This window comes from Camelus ferus, chromosome 18 (genome assembly GCF_009834535.1).
Source record: "Camelus ferus isolate YT-003-E chromosome 18, BCGSAC_Cfer_1.0, whole genome shotgun sequence".
Taxonomy (NCBI): Eukaryota; Metazoa; Chordata; class Mammalia; order Artiodactyla; family Camelidae; genus Camelus; species Camelus ferus.
The window spans coordinates 15,159,137-15,177,938 of NC_045713.1; the positions used below are offsets into that span (position 1 = coordinate 15,159,137).

The 18,802-nt window shown below is 41.2% G+C and overlaps 1 protein-coding gene across 1 annotated transcript in view; it reads right to left on the reverse strand.

Annotated features, from left to right (window-relative positions):
• The window catches only part of CREBBP (CREB binding protein), a 118,069-nt gene that overhangs the window by 68,856 nt on the left and 30,411 nt on the right, over positions 1 to 18,802 (reverse strand). The window contains exon 3 of the mRNA XM_032461072.1: positions 365 to 541. Coding sequence (XP_032316963.1) covers positions 365 to 541 — 177 coding nt within the window. The remainder of the gene's footprint in view (positions 1 to 364; positions 542 to 18,802) is intronic.

Below are 18,802 nucleotides of genomic sequence, written 5' to 3' on the forward strand. Positions count from 1 at the left end.
GCTTCTACTGACAGCCTCAACCACAAACAGGATGGGCAAAAAGCCCATCTCCCTGATTCTCTTGGCTCTAAAACTGAATCAAGAGGATGACCCTGGAGAGAAAGTCAAAGTGACGCACAACGAACCCTCTCCCTCCACACAGGGACCTGAGGAGGACTGGCTGAGTCATCTTTACTGGCCCCTTTATTGGCAGCTCATCACAAAAAATTAAACTCACCGAGAGATCGAACTCGTAAGAAACAGAGTTATTTCCCTCTCACCCATGACACACTGTCAGCCGCAGATCCTCACTGTCAGCACAATAAAATCCACACACCAAAGCACGCACTGGAGACCCACGACTCTGAGATCAAGGGCAACTTACCATGTTTGGCACGTTGGTGACGGAAGCATTCTTGATGTCTGCAGGGAAGGGAGGCAAGCTATTGACGATACTCTGTTTGCTGGGTAACTGAGGGTTCACTCCAGGGGCTCCCATCTGCTGCCCTCCAGTTTGATTGAAGGGTTGTCCAAACGGACTTGTGTTACCAGTCATTCCCATCTGAAACAAAAAGAGCGACATCAGCTGTCGTGACGCAACCATGCATGAAAGGAAGGGCCTCAGAAATGCTCAGTTTGACCCACTGAGGCAAGCTGTTACTCCTGTGAAAATCTTCATTTCAATTATAAATTAAAGGTTAGTTCTTAGGGTTCACTGTTAGGATTATGAACAGAGCAACTTGCTCAAACGGCTACTGACTAAAGGCAGCTCCCCACAACCCTATCTGTCCCGTCCTCCGAAATACCATACCACCAGCCAGCGCTTTCCCACCCTAACCCCTCAGCTACTCCTCACCCCAAGTCCCCTACCCTGACAGTGGCAATGATGTGAAGATCATCTGGAAAACAAAACCTTCCAGAATCACTGACAAAGTGGAGCTCCTTCAGTTTAATCCCTAATTACTCTACAAATAGTTTCTTTCAGCTACCCCTACCCAGTCAGATTTCAGTTTCCATTAGTTCAAAGTGAACAGCAGAAACACTGATAAAGAAATGATATAATGTCTGGGATTTGCTTTAAAATAACCTAGTGAGGCAAAGGGTAGAGGCAAAAGGGTGTCAATGAAAAACGACTGGCCACACGTCAGTGACAGGCTCACCAAGGGACAGGTGTGCGGGGCTGTTATATTATCCCCTCTAACATTACACATGTTTGAAGTTTTCCATAATAAAGTCTTACTTTAATTACAGTGAAATAAACTGTACAGTAGATAAAGGCAAAAATGGGAAGGAGGAAGCCCACATATGCCTCAGGAAGGGCCAGCAACCAATCCCTCGGGTCAGGGCTCCCCTGCAGTCAAAAGACCCTGGCAGGGTCCCACTGGACCCCTCAGCTCCAACCTCCACAGGCACGAAGCCAGGAATCCCAGAGTGATACCCTGCTGCTCACCCGCCCCCTCTGGAGGAGCAGAAACTAACTACCAAGACACTGGCTTTTCTAGTCTGCCTGTAAAGTTGCAACATCCCATCCGCTGCCTACTGCTTGCTCTACTTTTCTGGCATCTTGGTGAGTTTGATGTTTGGAAACTGGGAGGAAGGAGGTCCTCCAAAGGGAAGACCCCTTCCCTTGGGGAGAAAGTGTCCATTCAAGAAATCACAGCTCAGCTGTCTGCACAGCCTCACATGGTGACTGTGATGCCAGCCTGTTCACACTGGGTAACTCACATTTCTTCTACAGACCTTGATCTCACCTGCAAGATGAGTGTCTTAAACAACACAGTGCATTATTTATTTCAGCTCTAAAATTCTAGGTTGCAAACAAATCAATGCTCTGTACAATTGGCCCTTTTCTTATGAAATGTTGGCATAAAAACACAAATAAAACCAAACGAGCGTAACCAAAAAGATCTCGTTCTGGCATTTTCATATGTACAGGTGGTTTCCACACAGAGCCCTCACAGCTGACACTTCTCATTTTTGAAGGTGAACACATTGTGGCTGCCACTTTTGCACTATTTGCTTTGAGTAAACTGAAACAAAAACAAATTCTTTACAAAGCCCACTAACTAGGCTCAACTTTGAGTTCAGATGACTTAATCAAGGGGAGACCTAATTAACAAATCTAACGTAAAGGGCATTTCTGATTCTACCTAGGTTCCTTCAGTTGTTATTTGAAACTCAGAAGAACTGAAGCAAAAATTTATATTTTCAGGAAACGTTACACTAAGTTAACTCCATGTAACAATTGCTTCTTACAGATTTTGTTTTATTGCATAAACTCAAACACTGTTTTCAGAGGCCCAAGAATTTGAGGAAGAAACATAATTACAGTTTCCATTTCCTAAATTTCATTTTAAATTTCTCTGCTAGGACCAAATATGTCAGAAGACATGCACATCCATTCACCCATCCAGGAATCCGCGCTTATAGTCAGTCAGTGTTCACCAAGTGTGCACCTGCTATGCACCAAGCCTGGTTTGGAGCACGTACAGATGCAGTTTTCCTACTTGCCATGGAGCTCGCTCCTTATAACCACCAATCTGGCAAACAAGAAAAATCCATGTTGTTTTGGAAGTTTCTAGTACCGATGAACCACAGCGGATGGCAGCAGGCGGTGGAGAAGGAGAGGTAACTGTCCTTCCACTCACACCAACCATCCAAGGCAGTCAGCCCTTCAATGCAGAGAGGGAAATAAATACCAAGAGGCCAAGGAGCTCCCAAAGGGGACCAAGAGGACTCAAAGTTCACCAGATCGGTTTAAAAACATCTAAAGGCTCTGTGAACATCTGAAGGACGTTCACACGTTCTTCTTGCCAGGGTGAAAACCATGTGGGTGTGGGTGTGGTCTGGTCAGTTGGCCACTACTTGCCTGGTAAGCCTCTGGGACAAAGCACTTTCTAACTGGTGGAACCACAGTGCTATGGAACACTGACAGACTTCAACAATAAATATGTTCTCATCTTTCTTCTTGGCCATTCAACGTGGTTTCAACCTTCACCTGGCAAGAGCCAGGGTAAAGTCAAAGATCACAGATGGTAGCCCCAGGCAGGGATCAACCCTAGAAGCAGAAGGAGGGGTGAGGGAAGGGAGCCAAGGGATGGATATCTTGTCTTTTTTTTTATTTGAATAACTGTCACTTTTTGAGGCAAAAAAAAAAAAAATCACAGATGTCAGGTAGGGAGTGGCCAGCTCACAGGGAACTGTATGTTTAAAAAACAAGGAAAAATCCCACTGCCACCTATGACAGTAAACATACTTTAAAGATGAACGAAAGTGAGTCCCAGTCACCTGCGGAATCAGGCTCTAGGTCAGGGCTCAGCTCCCTGGTCCAGGGCCAGCCCGGCCAACAGGTCAACCCATCATCTCCCAAGTAGGCGCCCTGGTCCCAACTATCCCCCGGTAGAACAGGAAGGCTCTCCAGTCCTAGCCTAGTTTTGAGTAGAAGCCTTTTCTCCAGGAGATGTCTAGATTCTGATTTCCTGTCTGCGTCTATTCTCCTTTGATCAGACTGAACATTCCCAAATCCAGCTAACACTTTTTTTTTTTAGCACCAATGCTCATGATGAAATAGTATAAATCAAGATGTTCGTCTAACTAATAAAATTTACATATGTCTCCTAATTTCTCAACGGTTACTTGATAACAGTTTAGTAGACTCTGCTTTATTTTCAACTGAAGTTCATCAGATTTTGGTTTAAGGCTGCTACAAGAATCAGCATGTAATCTCAATAAAATTAAAAAAGCAGAACAGCAGAAATGGGCAACTGTTCAGTTAATGGTGCAATTTATATATAGTGTATGAACAAATTAAAGCCTATGGAATAAATATTTATATTCTGTCTCATTCAGCAACAGTCCATACATGTTAAAATATCCTTTCACTCTATTCTTCCAAAGCCCCTTTAAACATTTAATTTATGCTTAATCTTGGAAAACAGGAAAAGTTAAATATAGTAAGTATGGAAAAAAGGGCAAGCTTTCTAATCATGAAATCTAAATGCTTTACAGGTCTATCAAGTTTTCCTATGAAAAAGCTTCTTGTAACCAAGTGTATTAATCAATCATTTGAGAACCTACTTACTCCACTTGTCTGTGTCTGTCACTTCAATGAGAGAATAAAGACACATGGACTACAGTCTCTGTGAACCAAGGAAGAACAAACAAGGTAAGAAGGTAAAAAGCGAGTGACCGATCCTGAGGCCTACCGTCTGCCCAGGATGGGGACTGCGTATTAGCCTTGGAATGACTCTAAGCATGACCTGATGAGGAAACCTCTCTTTAGGGTTTAGTTCAAACAAACCTGAACAATGCCTACACTAGCCTTATTATGAAACAAAGTGAGTGTCTGCAGCAAATTCTGGTGGCAGCACCTGGGCCATCAATCAGAAACTGCTGAAGCTCTGAGCTGTCTGGGTAGGTGAGTGACAGCCATCCACAGAAGAGGGACAGAGCACATGAGGCTTCTCGCTTTACTCTGACAGACACCTACTACAGATACGCTATGGGAGTTCAAAACGCGACACGACTCTATGGCATTATTTGTCATAATATTTATGACAGTCCGTCCTAAATCTGTCTTTGGCACAAAACCAGGATGAAAACCTCTTGTCTTCCTGGAACATCTATCTCCTCTGTCCAGGGACCCAGTATATAGTGGGTACTCGATTAGTATTCAGGGGAAAGAACCAAATAAATGAACATTCTAAGAGACAGACTGCAACCTGCAGCCTCTCAGAACATCAGAAACCCCAACGTCAGCCCCGAGGGCAGAGAGGATCACAGAACTTGGTCACTGAAGCCAGGTACAGATGAGGGTCACTGCTGGGTGGTGCAGGTAGTGGGAGGGGCAGCACAACAGGCTCCTTCCTGTCCTCTAAACGGCCACCACTAGGGTCTTAGATACTAGCCGCAGTGGACAGACAGGCAGTCAGTCCACTAGCCCGTGCTGGAAGGTTGGAAACAACGAGAACATGCCCTAAGAGTTGGTTTTCCAGGATGAGGACAGTTTTGTGCCCCATAGTAGCATATATGGGAGCCCAGCCTGGCTGTACCACAGGCACTCTGTGCTTACATGCACAGGCCCAGCAAACCCTTGGCTTTGGTGCAAGGCTTCAGCCAGGCGCCAAGCTCCAGAGCTTCCCACTGGTGTGCTGGGATACTGGCCCACCAACCTCCATGGTCACCTCTGGCTGCAGACGGCCTCCTCTGCTGACTTCAGTGTGGGACAAGTGTTTTCCTTTTCTACTTATGCCATGATATGACAACTACCAACATATTAATAAGAAAACAAACTGTGGGCTCCCAAAGAACAGGAAGATTCTCTCCACTACATGACACTAACCCGGAGAAGATCTCTACTACCACTCACCTAACTCATCTAATCAAACAAGGTAGTAACTGAAAACCAAAGGACTAACTAGGGCTGTTAAGAAGTAACACTGATCATGGAAGTTTCTCCCCAGAATAGGTTTCTACAATAGTAACAAGTCAAGTAGTCGTTTTCTTGCCCCTTTGTAAGAAAGAGGGACAAAGAAACACCTTCTTCGCAGTTAGGGCCACCATAGGTTCCCGCAGCCCCAGTACTCCCCTGGGACGAGACAGTGGCCCGGGGACGGCCCCAGCAGTCCACACAAGGGACAGGTGCTTCAGTAGTCGTGCCCACACACCTTTCGTGTGGTGTGAATTTTTCAGAGAAAAGATCCACTATTAGATACTCAGAGGGGATTCTAAGATCCCCTAAAGATTAAGGACACCTGCCACTGGGGAAGATAACTCCCTCAGAAGTCTCAGGGAAGGGCTAGCTCTCCCCAGACCTCACACACCCCTGCCAAATACAGGCCTTTCCTGTCCAAAGACGTCAACTACTCACGTAACAACTGCCCTCACAAATGAACTCTCCCCAACTTCCAACTCCAAACACCCTCTTGAAACGCACACTGACAGGAAGGATCAGATCTTAACCATTTATAAGCTAAAAGCTTGATGGGGACACAACGTGTGATCAGCTGAGAATACAAGGAATGGGAGGGGAGAGGGTGGATGTCCAGGGCTGGAGGAGGACAGCCAGAAACATGCTTCCACCTCACGATTTTACTGAGAGTCCACCAGGGCTTCAGAACTGCTTCAAGTGGCAACAAATGCTGAGTCTGATGTGGTTTCAGTGAGACCACTAAATACGCTGTTTTTTCAAAAGCTGAATTCTTCAGCAGTTTTCCTCACACCTTGATATACACTTAAAACCACACTACATAGCAGAGCAATCAGAGGAAGTACTGCTGGTGTCTGTGTGTGTAACTGATGCTGGTCAGGAAACAGAAAGAAAACAAAATACAACCTTCACTGATAAGCTTAGTAGGGACAATAGGACAGCTTAGAATTTTCAGCCAGAAGTTCTCGGAGAGTATTTGGTTGAAACTTACACTTTGTGGGTAAGGAAAGGTGGTCCAGAAAGCTTAGGAACACAGTAGATCAGTTAGCAAACTTGCTGTGAGGCTCTCCCTGTCCCCAGTCTAGAGAGTTGCCCCCTGCCACAAGTCTCATCACCCCCTCGCTTAAGTAGAACTGTGTCTCCTCCAGGCACACCTGGACTTGCACACATCCGGTGCCTGAGTACCACTAAGCAGAGATGGGCTCAGTTCACAAAGACCAGGCATCAGCAAACTATGGCCCATGGGGCCAGAGCCAGCTCAATGCCTGCTTTTGGGGGGAAAAAAAGTTTTATTGGAACACGGCCACAAATAAGATTTTCTTCTGAGAGGCAGCAAGTTGTTGTGGTTCAGTGTGTGGACCCCAGGGATATTTTACCTGGTCTGCAGGTGGCCCTGCCATTTGCAAGCTGTGTGTGACCTTGGACGACTGACTCAAAGCTCTCTGTGCCTGAGTTTTATCACCTGTAAGATGGAGATGACAGCACCTCCTCTTAGGACTATGTTAGAATTGAGTGGATTCACACACATGAAGCACTATATCGAGCGACTGACAGGTACCAGGTGCTACCGGTACTGGCTAGTATGTTATTATTATTTCGCTTTGGGGAGAATCATTTCACACTAGGTATGATTTCTTTCATTAACATGCTTAGGGTAACAATAAAATAAATGAACTTCTTTTTTTTTCAGAGAATGTGTGATGGTGAGGTGTGGTTCAAACAGGTAGGATCAGAAGGAGAAGCCAGCAGGGATCATTTTCATTTGATTATGAGGCATTTTCAGAGAAACATGAATAAACTTATGATAGAAAACAATCTTGTGCATTTACTAGCTGTCGAAATACTTCTAATAGACAACTGTGTTCAAATTGTTCTAGTAAATCACAAAATTTCCAGTTTTCACTCTAGATTGTTTTCCAGCTTAAAAAATAACTCAGAATGTTCACTTCAAACTTAAAATATATCATGAGCAGTATCAATATACAATCAAAATACTCTAGCCTAACCTTCCTAGGTTGAAATTTAAATCAAAACATAGAAGAATTGAACAAGAATATCCCCACAAAAAAAGAGACTGATGACACTCCCACTCGTAAGCTGGCCACGACAAAGCAGCAAATGTTCCATCTGATGTGGCTTCAACCTAACCTGACGTAGTTATTAACCTGAAGTTTTTAGCATCTTTCTTCACACGTCAGTGTATACATAAAACCACAAATTCATATAAATTCATAAAAATTTGCCAAATAATTTAAGAGCCAGAAGTATGCAATCTTTTCAATGACAAAAACAAAACAATACAAAACAAAAAACTCCCAAACCCAGAACTAACCCAGAGTATGGCCATATCATTTGTAAAGTCAAAAGCACTTTCTCTTGGCAACCTAACATTGTTGGGAGAAAGCCAAGAAAAGCAGTTTTCATGGAAAGACATGGTTGTATTCAGTTGTCTGCTATCACCCGCTTGCTCCTGGAATCCTTCCAGTACCTAAACTTGGCAAATAAAGAGCAGAAATACACAACAGATCGCAATGCCAAAGACACTGCCTGGCCGTCCAGTGTCACCTGGAGTAAGAGAACTGGGCTGAAGAGCCTGGGCACGTGAGCAGCCCACCTCACTGAACTCAACTCTTACAATGCTGCCAACTCTGGAAGCAGTCAGGGAATTACTTGGTCCCCAAGTCTGAATACTCCCTTTACACTAATAAATTGCAGCTGGAGATGGATAAGGGTATTTATGGACTCTCATGGTGCTGCACTTGGATGTGTGACCAGAATGTGACTTAGAAAGAACGGCAGAAACTCGTAAAGGGAAGGTGACAGAACAGCACTGAACTCAATCCACTTGAAAAAGGATGAAATAGAGCAGGCAGAGGAGAACAGAGAGGGACGAGGTGAGGTCCGCACAGCTAATGCGGAATGCTGGGGAAGGGGAGGGAAAGACGGGACCTGACGTGCGAAGAAGGCTTTCGGGAAGAGAGCTGGTGATTATCTCCAGTAAAGTTTAAAGGAGAAAGAAAACTGACATTTCAGCAAGTTTTGTTCTTCCCCTATATTGGGGCAGGAAAACTAAATGAGTTCTTGAAACAGACAGGCTAACAGCTTCACTGCTGGGGCAGGAGGACCAGCATATGGAGATGAGTCCCAGGAAGCAGAGTGAAGATACAAACCCAGGGTTTTCTGGGGCATCCTCATCTGCAAGAGGAGGAATGGAGGGAAAAAGTCAAGTCCTGCCCAGCTTACATGCCATAAATCTCAAACCATAAAGCACACTCAAAGACTTTTCACTGTTCCAAACACATGTGGCTCTACTTCTAACCAAAAACCGAGCTGGTAAAGTCCTAACAAAAATATACTTGGTATAGTAAAGCATTCCCAGTCATGTCCACTGGTGCAGAGACACAGCTCTGAGGGTGCCCAGAGGCACCTTAACACTCTGTAGACTCCGAGCCTCATTCCTGAAGATAATGTACATAAAAGCGCTTGGAAAAGGAAAGTGTGAGATCGATGTTAGGCAATGGTGGTGGCATTAAAAATAAAACAGTTCTTTCACTATAAAAACTCACCCATTACTGACAAGGGAAAAATGTTCCTTGGACATTTTCTTAAAAAAAAGGGCAGAAAACATACAATCCCCGTAACACACACAGCAAGGAAGAGAGTACGCCAAAATATTTAACGGTGATGACTCTAGAGGGTTTAGAGGTGATTTTTATTTTTTAAGTATTTCCTATGTTATTCAAATTCTCTACACAAAGCATTATTTCATCAAAGGAGGAAAAGCTGTTTTTAAAAGTCATTCTCTACTCAAATGTTCAGACTGCCCACAATGACAGGATGACCCACTGTTGGGCTCCACAGCTGTACTTAAAATATTAATTTAAGCTGTCATCAGACACTGAATAAAACTAGGTAGATCAAACTGATTATGGCTGCCAGAAACTACTCCTGGGTAGTAATTTAAACCAAATTCACCCTGGTTATAACATTGCTATAGGTTGTCACACTTTGCTCTAATGTATTATACATGTGGACCAAAAAAAAAAAAAAAAAAAAAAAAAAAAAGCCCAACAGAGGCTCAGCCACCCAGACACCTGCCACTACTACTGGCAAGGAAGGCTGAAAGGCGGGAGAGGAGAAGCAAACGCAGCCAGGAGCCAATCAGGATGCAAAAAGCTGCACACAGCACTCCAGTAGCTTATGTTTATCAACTTGGAAACTGCATGGGTGACTCTTACGACAACAAAGGAACAATTATCCTGCTTTCTGTACTCTGGTTCATAGTTCAGGCAGCAAGGAACACTGTTTCATCCGAATCTGTCTGGTACCTGAGCTTTGGAGAGCAACAGGCAAGAGACTGGATCATGAGGGATTTACCAGGATGTGTCTGGCTCCCAGGTTTTGATAAGGAGGTGCATTTATAGTTGGAAAGTACCTATTTAAGGAGTAGAGCTTCCCCAGCAAGGAGATGACTTAGCAGCTATGACATCTGCCCAACTTTCACTAAAGGCCACCTGCCTCCAAGCTCTCAGCTCTTAGCAGTGATGCCCTGATCTTGGCACAGTGGAAGGTGAAAAGGCTGTGGCAATATACATGCTCATCAACCATGAGAATGATGTCTATTAAGTATCTTCCAGAAGGGAGATGCTATCAGTGGTGGAGGTGCACAGCACAAAGGGCCATGTCCTCTCAAGCCCAAGGCAAGACACACATGTGTGCAGATGACACCTAATACCAGTGGCTAAAAGGAGTCTGAAGAGGGACAGAGGGGCCCAGACCCCGGGGGCAGACAAATAGTTCAAGAGGTCCAACTTGCAGGGGCTTGAGAAATAGTAAGCAGGCTAAATAGTAACAGTAATATTCATCAGTGGCAGCTGCTGTTCTGTATCATCACCATGAATGAGAACACGGTAAGACACTTCAGGAAGGGGCCTGGCTATCCACTAGGCCTAGAGAAGTTACTCCTGTAGTTTCAAAGTCTATCTCTACTCAAATATCCACAATAAAGGGACTAGATGACCAGCCATCTGCCTGGGAGTTGACTGACAGATCTAAGGTATTAATTGAAATGAACAACAAGCCTAGGAAGAGCAGGAGTAAGCTGGTTATTTATGTTAATTACTTGTAAGAGGTAAGCTCTGTCTCTGAAGAGCATCGTTTGCTGTATCAACAGACAGGAAAGAAAGCTGCTGTGATCTCTCCAGTCAGATCCTGGCAGACTCGACCTGAGCGTCATAGCCTCTCGTCTTCCAGCCACTCCCACCTCCACACACCTTTCCTTCAATGAACCTACACACAGGCAGAAGCATGCCTAGGCGCAGCCACACCCTGGCAACTTCAAAAGTACAACCACTGAGCAGGCCAGTGACTCCCATTCTACAGTAAATCTCCAAGCAAAATGTGCCAAGTTTTCTGGGGAGAAAACATGCTCCATAACCTCCCCTTGGTCAGCCGCTTATCTTCATGCCGCAGTGCTTTCCCCGCACCCCTATCAGCACAGGGGCTCACCACTGAGATCACACAGCACACCACGCACACAGGGCTGCCAGACTTCCTGGTTTCGACTTAAATGGTACAGCACGCAGAAAATACTCTGAAAATCACAAAGCACTGTGCAATCTTGAGAAGGCTTTAAGATCTCAAATAGAACAGAAAACTTCTAACATCAGACAGCATTCTCCAAAAAGTGGATAGATCTTCTACAATACTGAAAATAGACGGGCATGCATTGTAACTATTAACAATTTACAAAGTCAATAATTCCAATATGGTGTCTGAAGTTAGCATTTTCCAGTAATATTTATCTCTTGCCTTGTCCCAGGATTTAAGATGGCTTGTTTTCCAGTTCTTCAAACACTCAACAACAACAACAAAATGAATAAAATGGCTCAATATTGAGGACATGAAGTTTCCACTTGGTAAATAATGAAGCAACCACTATAATCACATCATTTTTCAAAAGTCACAAACCCAAGTACCACACTCTTACCCTAAAATATATAATAGTATGCAGAGATATATATCCAGAACTATGGCCTTGGAATTACATTATCCAGTGATAATTATTTGCACCTCCTGAACAGAAAATGTCATCAAAAATCAATTCAAAGCTCTCATCAGGCAACGCGTTGAGCACTCTGGATGCTTGTTCATTAGAACATTCAGGAAAGGTGCTCATTCCTCAGCAGACAACCAGAGAGGGAAAAAGGGAATTTTCTGCACACAGAGAATACATTTTACCAAGTATATCAAAGACAATCAAAGAAAAATTAAAAATGCTTGGGGGAAACTCCATTTGTGAGTAATCTTTATTTTAAAAACTACTAAGACAAACCTTTTGTTTCTGAGATTCAGCTACACCCACTACTTGAAGTTCTTGTAAAAGGCAAAGTTTTCAGTGTTATGTGTACATTCAAAAATTTGCACACCAGAAACTGACACAAAAGTGTAAACTGACTATACTTCAATTAAAAAAATTTGCACAATACAAAAAAATTATAATAGAAAAAATAAAATTAAGTCATGTACATAGATGTTAAAAATAAGTAAATCAAATCTACATGTAACTAGTTTTAAAAAAAATGAGATGAATATGGTATGTCATGTGTATTGTATATAAAATACTTAGATTTTTAAATCAGTTACATTAGATCTTATTAAAAAAAAAAACTATGAAGAAGAGACAAATCTCCTCTGCAGAAGCATTCCAAGTAAGTTATGTAGACACCCCACCATGACTTAGGTAGAGCCCAACCCCACTCTGTAAGTGTGGGCTGTGCATGGTGACTTCCTTCCAAAGAGGACAGGCTGGGAGGGGGAAGGAGGAGGAACAGTAATTCACCCAGGTGATCAAGGCCACACCAGCATAGTGACAAGCCACGATGATGGCATGGCACCCTTTGGGAAGACACTTTCTCTCTATGATCTTCCTTCCATAACTCGTAAAGTCCAAAACCCAGTCTTACCACGAGAAAAACATCAGAAAAATCCAAATAAAGGGGCATCCTAAATATACCTGGCCAGTCCTTCTCAAAACTGCAAAGGTCATCAAAACCAAGGAAAGACTGAGAAACTGTCACAGCCAAGAGGAGCCTACGGAGACATAATAAATGTAATGTGATATCCTGGATGGGGTCCGAAAAACAGGAAAAGGACATTAGGAGAAAATTAAGGAAACCTGTGTAGACTTCAATTAACAATAATGTATTAACACTGGCTCATTAATTGTGACAAATATACAAATGTTATACACAAATACAATAACAAGGGAAACTGCATGTAATGGGGAGGTGGGGAGGACGAGATATGAGAATCCTCAATACTACCTTCCAGTTTTTCTAAAAATCTAAAACTGTTCTCAAAAAAAGTCTACTTTAAAAGTAAAAAACAAACAAAAGAACCAAAAAAACAAAACTGTGAAGAAGACGTGATAAATATCAACACGTGTTAATTCTGACTAATGAAAACACAGATGCTGATGACACTATTCTTTGTTCTTCAGTGTGTTTAACAACAAAAAAAAAAAACAACAACAACTCAAAGTCACAAATCAAATCTTTCTTCACTATAGCAGTAGTACTGTTAAAATGTTTTTTCTTTAGAGAGGCAAGATCATTTTTAAAAATCACATTAGAAGTAACTGTAACTATGCAGGCCTCCTGCTTGGGAGGTAAACACAATTTCACTAGCCAGAAAAGTCAACTTCTTTATGGGCCTTGCAAAACTTGCTTGGCTGAATTACTATTCCAGACTGAGAGCTACAGCCCAAGCAGACCACAGGCAAGGCTCACAGCACACATGGGTGTGTTTCTAGAAGGGAGTAAGCAGCACATCCCTTTGTACAACAAAAAAATATTCCTGGGAAATTAGACTGACTCTCCAAGTTATCTACTCTATAAACTTTGCAGATGGGGGTAAAACCTGATTCACACGCAGAAAATTAGGTTATTATGCACTTCCCCACCTTGCTTTGAAGCCTGCTATATTACAGACAAAATGGTGTAGCAGAAAAAATACAGACTCTGGAGTCAGACATGGATGGGTTGTAAGTCAAAGTCTGCCACTTTCGAACATGTGTCATTTTGAATAATTTCCTGGGAGGCAGAAAAGTGGCTCAGAATATTTTATTCCATGTGCAAAACAGATATGGCACCTACCTCACAGGATTATTAAATAAGAGATGACTCGAGATCATGCTGCAAAGCACCCAGCACAGTGCCCAATGCAATGGGCACCCCAGCAGTGCCACTGCCCACCTGCTCTTCTCTTACCGTAACTCAGAAAGAATACAGTCATTGTTATTCTTGTTCGTAACAGGATCATACTGAAATCTTATGTTACAGTCATTATATAATTCTGAAAAATGCCAGAAGTACTACACGGTAATCAACATAAAAACCCTAAATGTTTTAACTTGGTGACAGATGGACAGCAAATTACTGTCTACAGTAAACGTAACTTTTTCCAAAATACTGCAGAAACATTTTGGAGAAGTTGATCCTTGAAGTCATTCTTTGGACCCATTTACATAAAGAACGTTAGGTTTAGTACTTCCCACTTTTCTACACTGAACAAGAAAAGAACAGATAACTTTTGAAGTATGATGTGTCCAATCACCAATGGGCACTCATTACATACCCTAACTTATGCTCACACCATCAAGATGGAGAGATCTCCCAGTGCCTGGAGGGCACAGCCACAGTACCAATCCCTCCTGCAGCTAGTTAGAAAAGCAGGCTAACAGCACTCCACCCACAAGACCTCCTGAATAGAATAAGTATCTTAACAAGATCCCCAGGTGATCCACAAATTATTAAAGTTTAGGAAGCCCTGCCCAAATCTATGTTAAAGTCTGAGAGACAGGTTAATGGCCAGGTATAGGAATGGTTCCTAAAATGTTTGCACTGATGGAAAAGCTCCTGAGAGGAATACAAACAGCAGAGGCTTCAGACAGACCCTGGGTTTGAATACTGGGCTGCCATCTCCCAACTGTGACCCTACATAAAACGCTTGATTTCTGAGCTCCATATTTTTTACCTATTGAGTAGTGACTTTAAAATGTAGGTACAATGTTTCCAAACTTTCTTATCCACCACTGTCTCTCACTGCGCCTGGGAAAGCCTGTCCCTCCAGCCCATCTCTGAAGCTGTGGCGCTTGCCATGGGGGCGGTGGGTGGCTGACCTGAGTGTCAGGTTCACAGTTTCAGACCCACCCCCTCAAGAAATTCTACTTGTTTATTCATATCAGGCAAACTTCCCAATAAAGAAAACATAGACAACAAACAATAAAATGCAGAGATCCCCAGGCAACAGAGAGGAGGCCCAGGGTAGAGCCTAAAGAGAAGTTCAAGAGAACCTGTGGTCGGTGCAGAAGCGCAGCAGGGCTGAAGTTAAAGAGTGTGGCAAGGGCCTGGATGCACAGCAAGGGAACCTGGGTTTAATGTGAATACCTAGCTGCACAGGATAATTAAGAGACTGTGTACTGAACAGATTCCAGAAGTGGCACAGTGCTGGAGACACAGAGGTTCTGACCAGCCAGAGGTTCAAGACCTTGCTTGAACAGCTCAGGAACTGAACTGAGGCTCCCAAAAGACTATGTCTAAGGAGCAGAGCTCCTTAAGATCTGCCTTAAGAATGTTTAAAAACAAGCCCTGAAAGGATCAAACTGATCTGTGAGTCAAATGTCTCCCAGAACAAATCCCAACTTTCTAAAGCAAGACAACAAAACTCTTATTCAACAACATATCCACATTGTCCACTATATAATCAAAAATTACTGAACATGCAAAGAGGCAGGAAAATGTGACCCATAACTGGGAATTGTTTATCTAAACAAATGAACAAAAGACTGCAAATGAAACAAACACAGAGATGACAAAGATGTTGGATTTGGCCTTCAAAAGAAGAGCAGGGAAGGAACAAAGAGAGGAAAAAAACAAAACACAGAAGGGGTGTTTTGAAAACAAATGGCAAGATGGGGATCTAACTCCAACTGTATCAACACTTCATGTAAATAAACTAAACCCTCCATTTGAAGACGAAGATGGTCAGAATAAATTAAAAACAAGTTCCAACTATATGTTCTTTACAAGATACATACTATACATATAAAGATTCAGACAAAGGGGTAAAAAATATACCCTTTGCAAATATTAATCATAAGAAAGCGGGAGTGGCTGTGTTAGTAAGACAACGTAGATTTCAAGACAAAGACTATTAACAGAAATAGAGGAACATTTAGAATGATAAAAAGCTCAATTTATGAGTTAGACATAATAATCCAAAATGTACATTCACTTAATGAAAGGGCTTCAAAATATATGGAATAAGTTATCAGATTTCATTCTGACTAAAGGACAAACAGACAAATCTATAATTATAGTATAGTAATTTTAATACTCTCAGTAGTTCAGAGACAAAAAAGAAAATCAGGAACGATATAGCTGATTTGAACACAACCAACTACTCTAATTGACATTTACAAGTGCTACACCCTACGACGGTTAAGAGGAACATTTCTTTCGAGCATACGCAGAATATTCATCAAGACAGACCATATGCTGGGCCATAAAACAAGTCTCAATAAATTTCAAAGGACAAAAATCATACAGAGCATGTTCTCTGACCACAAAGAAATTGGAAATCAGTAACAAAATAATATCTGCAATTCCAAATATTTGAAAAATTAAGCAACACATTTCTACATAAAACTGAGTCAAAGAAGAAATTACAAGTAAAATATAAAAATATTTTGAACTGAATGATAATAAAAACAAAACCTACCAAAATTTATGATCTACAGTGTAGAGTAATATTTACGGTGAAATTTATTGCTCAAATGTTTATACTGGAAAAGTCTAAAATCAATGATCTAAGTATCCACCCCATGGTACAGGAAAGAAAACCCAAAGTAGAAGAAATAAAATAACAAGAAGAGAATCAATGATATAGAAAGAGAGAATATTGGCAAATCAAAAGTTGTCTGAAAAACATCAATAAAGTTGACAAATTCCTACCTAGCTTGATCAGGGAAAAATGAGAGAAATATATATATATAAAAATATACATACCTGATTGAAAGAGGGGGCAACTGGATATTATTATGAATTTTGTTGACATTAAAAGGAAATTAAGGGAATATTGAATCCCTTTATGCCAAGTAAATTCAAGACCTTAGATGAAATGGATAATTTCCATGAAAAACACAATTACTCAAAATTAACCCAAGAAGAAATGAAAAATATGAATAATCAGTCCTAGTAAATTAATTGAAGCATAATTTAAAACCTTCCCACAAGGAAAACTCCAGACCCAGATGGTTTCACGGGTGCACTGAAGGGACAAACTCACTAAGAAAGGAAGAGGGAACAAACCAGTATGGTCTTCATATCAAAATCAAATCAGGACATTACAAGAAAACTACAGACCTACATCCCTCAAAAGTATTGATGCATAAATCTTAAACAATATTTTAATAAACTGGATTCAGTAATACATAAAAATACATCACGATCAAGGGAAGTTATCCCAGGAACGTAAGGCTGGTTCAGCACTCAGAAAGATGTACTTTACCACATTAATAGAATAAGGAAAATCCCTCTGATTATCTCAACAATGCAGAAAAATTATTTGATGGAATCCAGCAATCACTTATGGTTAAAAGCCTCAGCAGACTTTGCTGAGTAGGGGCTTTCTTCAACCTGATGATGGGTATCTTTAAAAGCCTACAGCAAACACCACACCTCATAACTAACTGAATGTTCTCCTCCGCAGATCAAGAATAAGACAAGGGATGTATGCCCTCACTACTTTTATTCAACATTGTACTAAAGGTCTCAGTCAGAGCAGTACAGCCAGAAAAATAAAAGGCATACCATTAGAAAGGAATTAAAACTGTCTTTATTCAAAGACAACATGACTTAGAAAATTCTAAGGCAGCTATCAAATAACAAGTTAGAACTAGTAAGTGAGGTTAGTTAGCAAGGTTACAGGATGTAATGTTAATACAGAAAAATAAATTATATTTCTCCATATGAATAATAAGCAAGTCAAACAATGATACAAAATTTAGAAATCAAATAGAAACAAAAGTGAGAAATTAAACAACCTGATGTTAATACTTCCTGTAAAGCTAAAGGAATGAATAGATCAATGGAACAGACCAGAACAGGAGTGGCAGATTTTTCTGTAAAGGTCCAGTTAGTAAATATTTCAGTTTGAGTGGGTGACCTATGGTTTCCATTCTTCATTCTTTTATTTATGTTAGTTTACTTTTTAACCAATCCTTTAAAAATATAAAAACCATTCTTAGGTTGTGGGCCAGATCTTGTTCATGGGCTACAGTTTGCTGACTCCTGGACTAGAGTCCAGAAACAGATCCCTCCTTATCCAGGCAATTCCATTCCTAGTCATTTATCCAAGAGAAATGAAAATTTATATGTTCACACAAAGACTTATACAAAAATGTTCACAGAAGCTTTATTCTTAACAGCTCCAAACTGGAAACCACCACAATGTCCATGAATAGGAGACTGGTAAGTAAATCATGGTATATTCATACAATGGGCTACTAGTTAGCAATAAAAAGAACTACTGAATTCAGTCAACAATGTGAATGAATCTTAAAAACATGCCATCAGCAAAAGAAGCCTCACCAAAAACAAACCAACCAACCCACATTATAGGATTCCATTTAAATGAAGTTTGAGAACAGGTAAACCTCATCCATGGTGAAAGAAATCAGTAGTGACTGCAGGGATTGGGATGGAGACAACAGGAAAAGGGAGTAATACAAAGGAACTTTCTGGAATTCTGAAAATGCCCTTTATCTTGACAGGGGTATGGGTTACACAGGCATGATTTTTGACAAATCAAACTGCAACACTTAAGATCTATGCATTTCACTCTACGCGAATTATACTTTCAAAAACAATAAAAGTAAAACAATAAAATATTTTTTAAAAAATCAATACATGTAGGTCTCTAACCCCCGATCCTAATTGTTGACCTTTAGTTAGAAAGTAACGAGGTTGATTAGTTTTTCTTACAAGTATACTCTTCAAAGTAGTCACCCTGGAGACTTATCAAATCAAAGTATTCAATGTTGCTATTATGAAAAACATTCATTCTGTCTGAGTTACAGAAAATAATCAGTTACAAAGGTAACTGAAAAAAAGAAATACATGACTCCCACTTTGACTTTAAAAAGAGATATACAATTACAGATAAAAGATTGGTAGGGAGAAAATAAAAAAGTTAACACTAATTATGAACTGGATGATAGGATTATGGGCAATGGTTTCTTCTCTAGACTTTCAAATTTTGTACAATCAACTACTTTTTTTTGGCTGGGGGAGGGAGGTAATTAGTTTTATTTATTCATTTACTTTAAGAGGA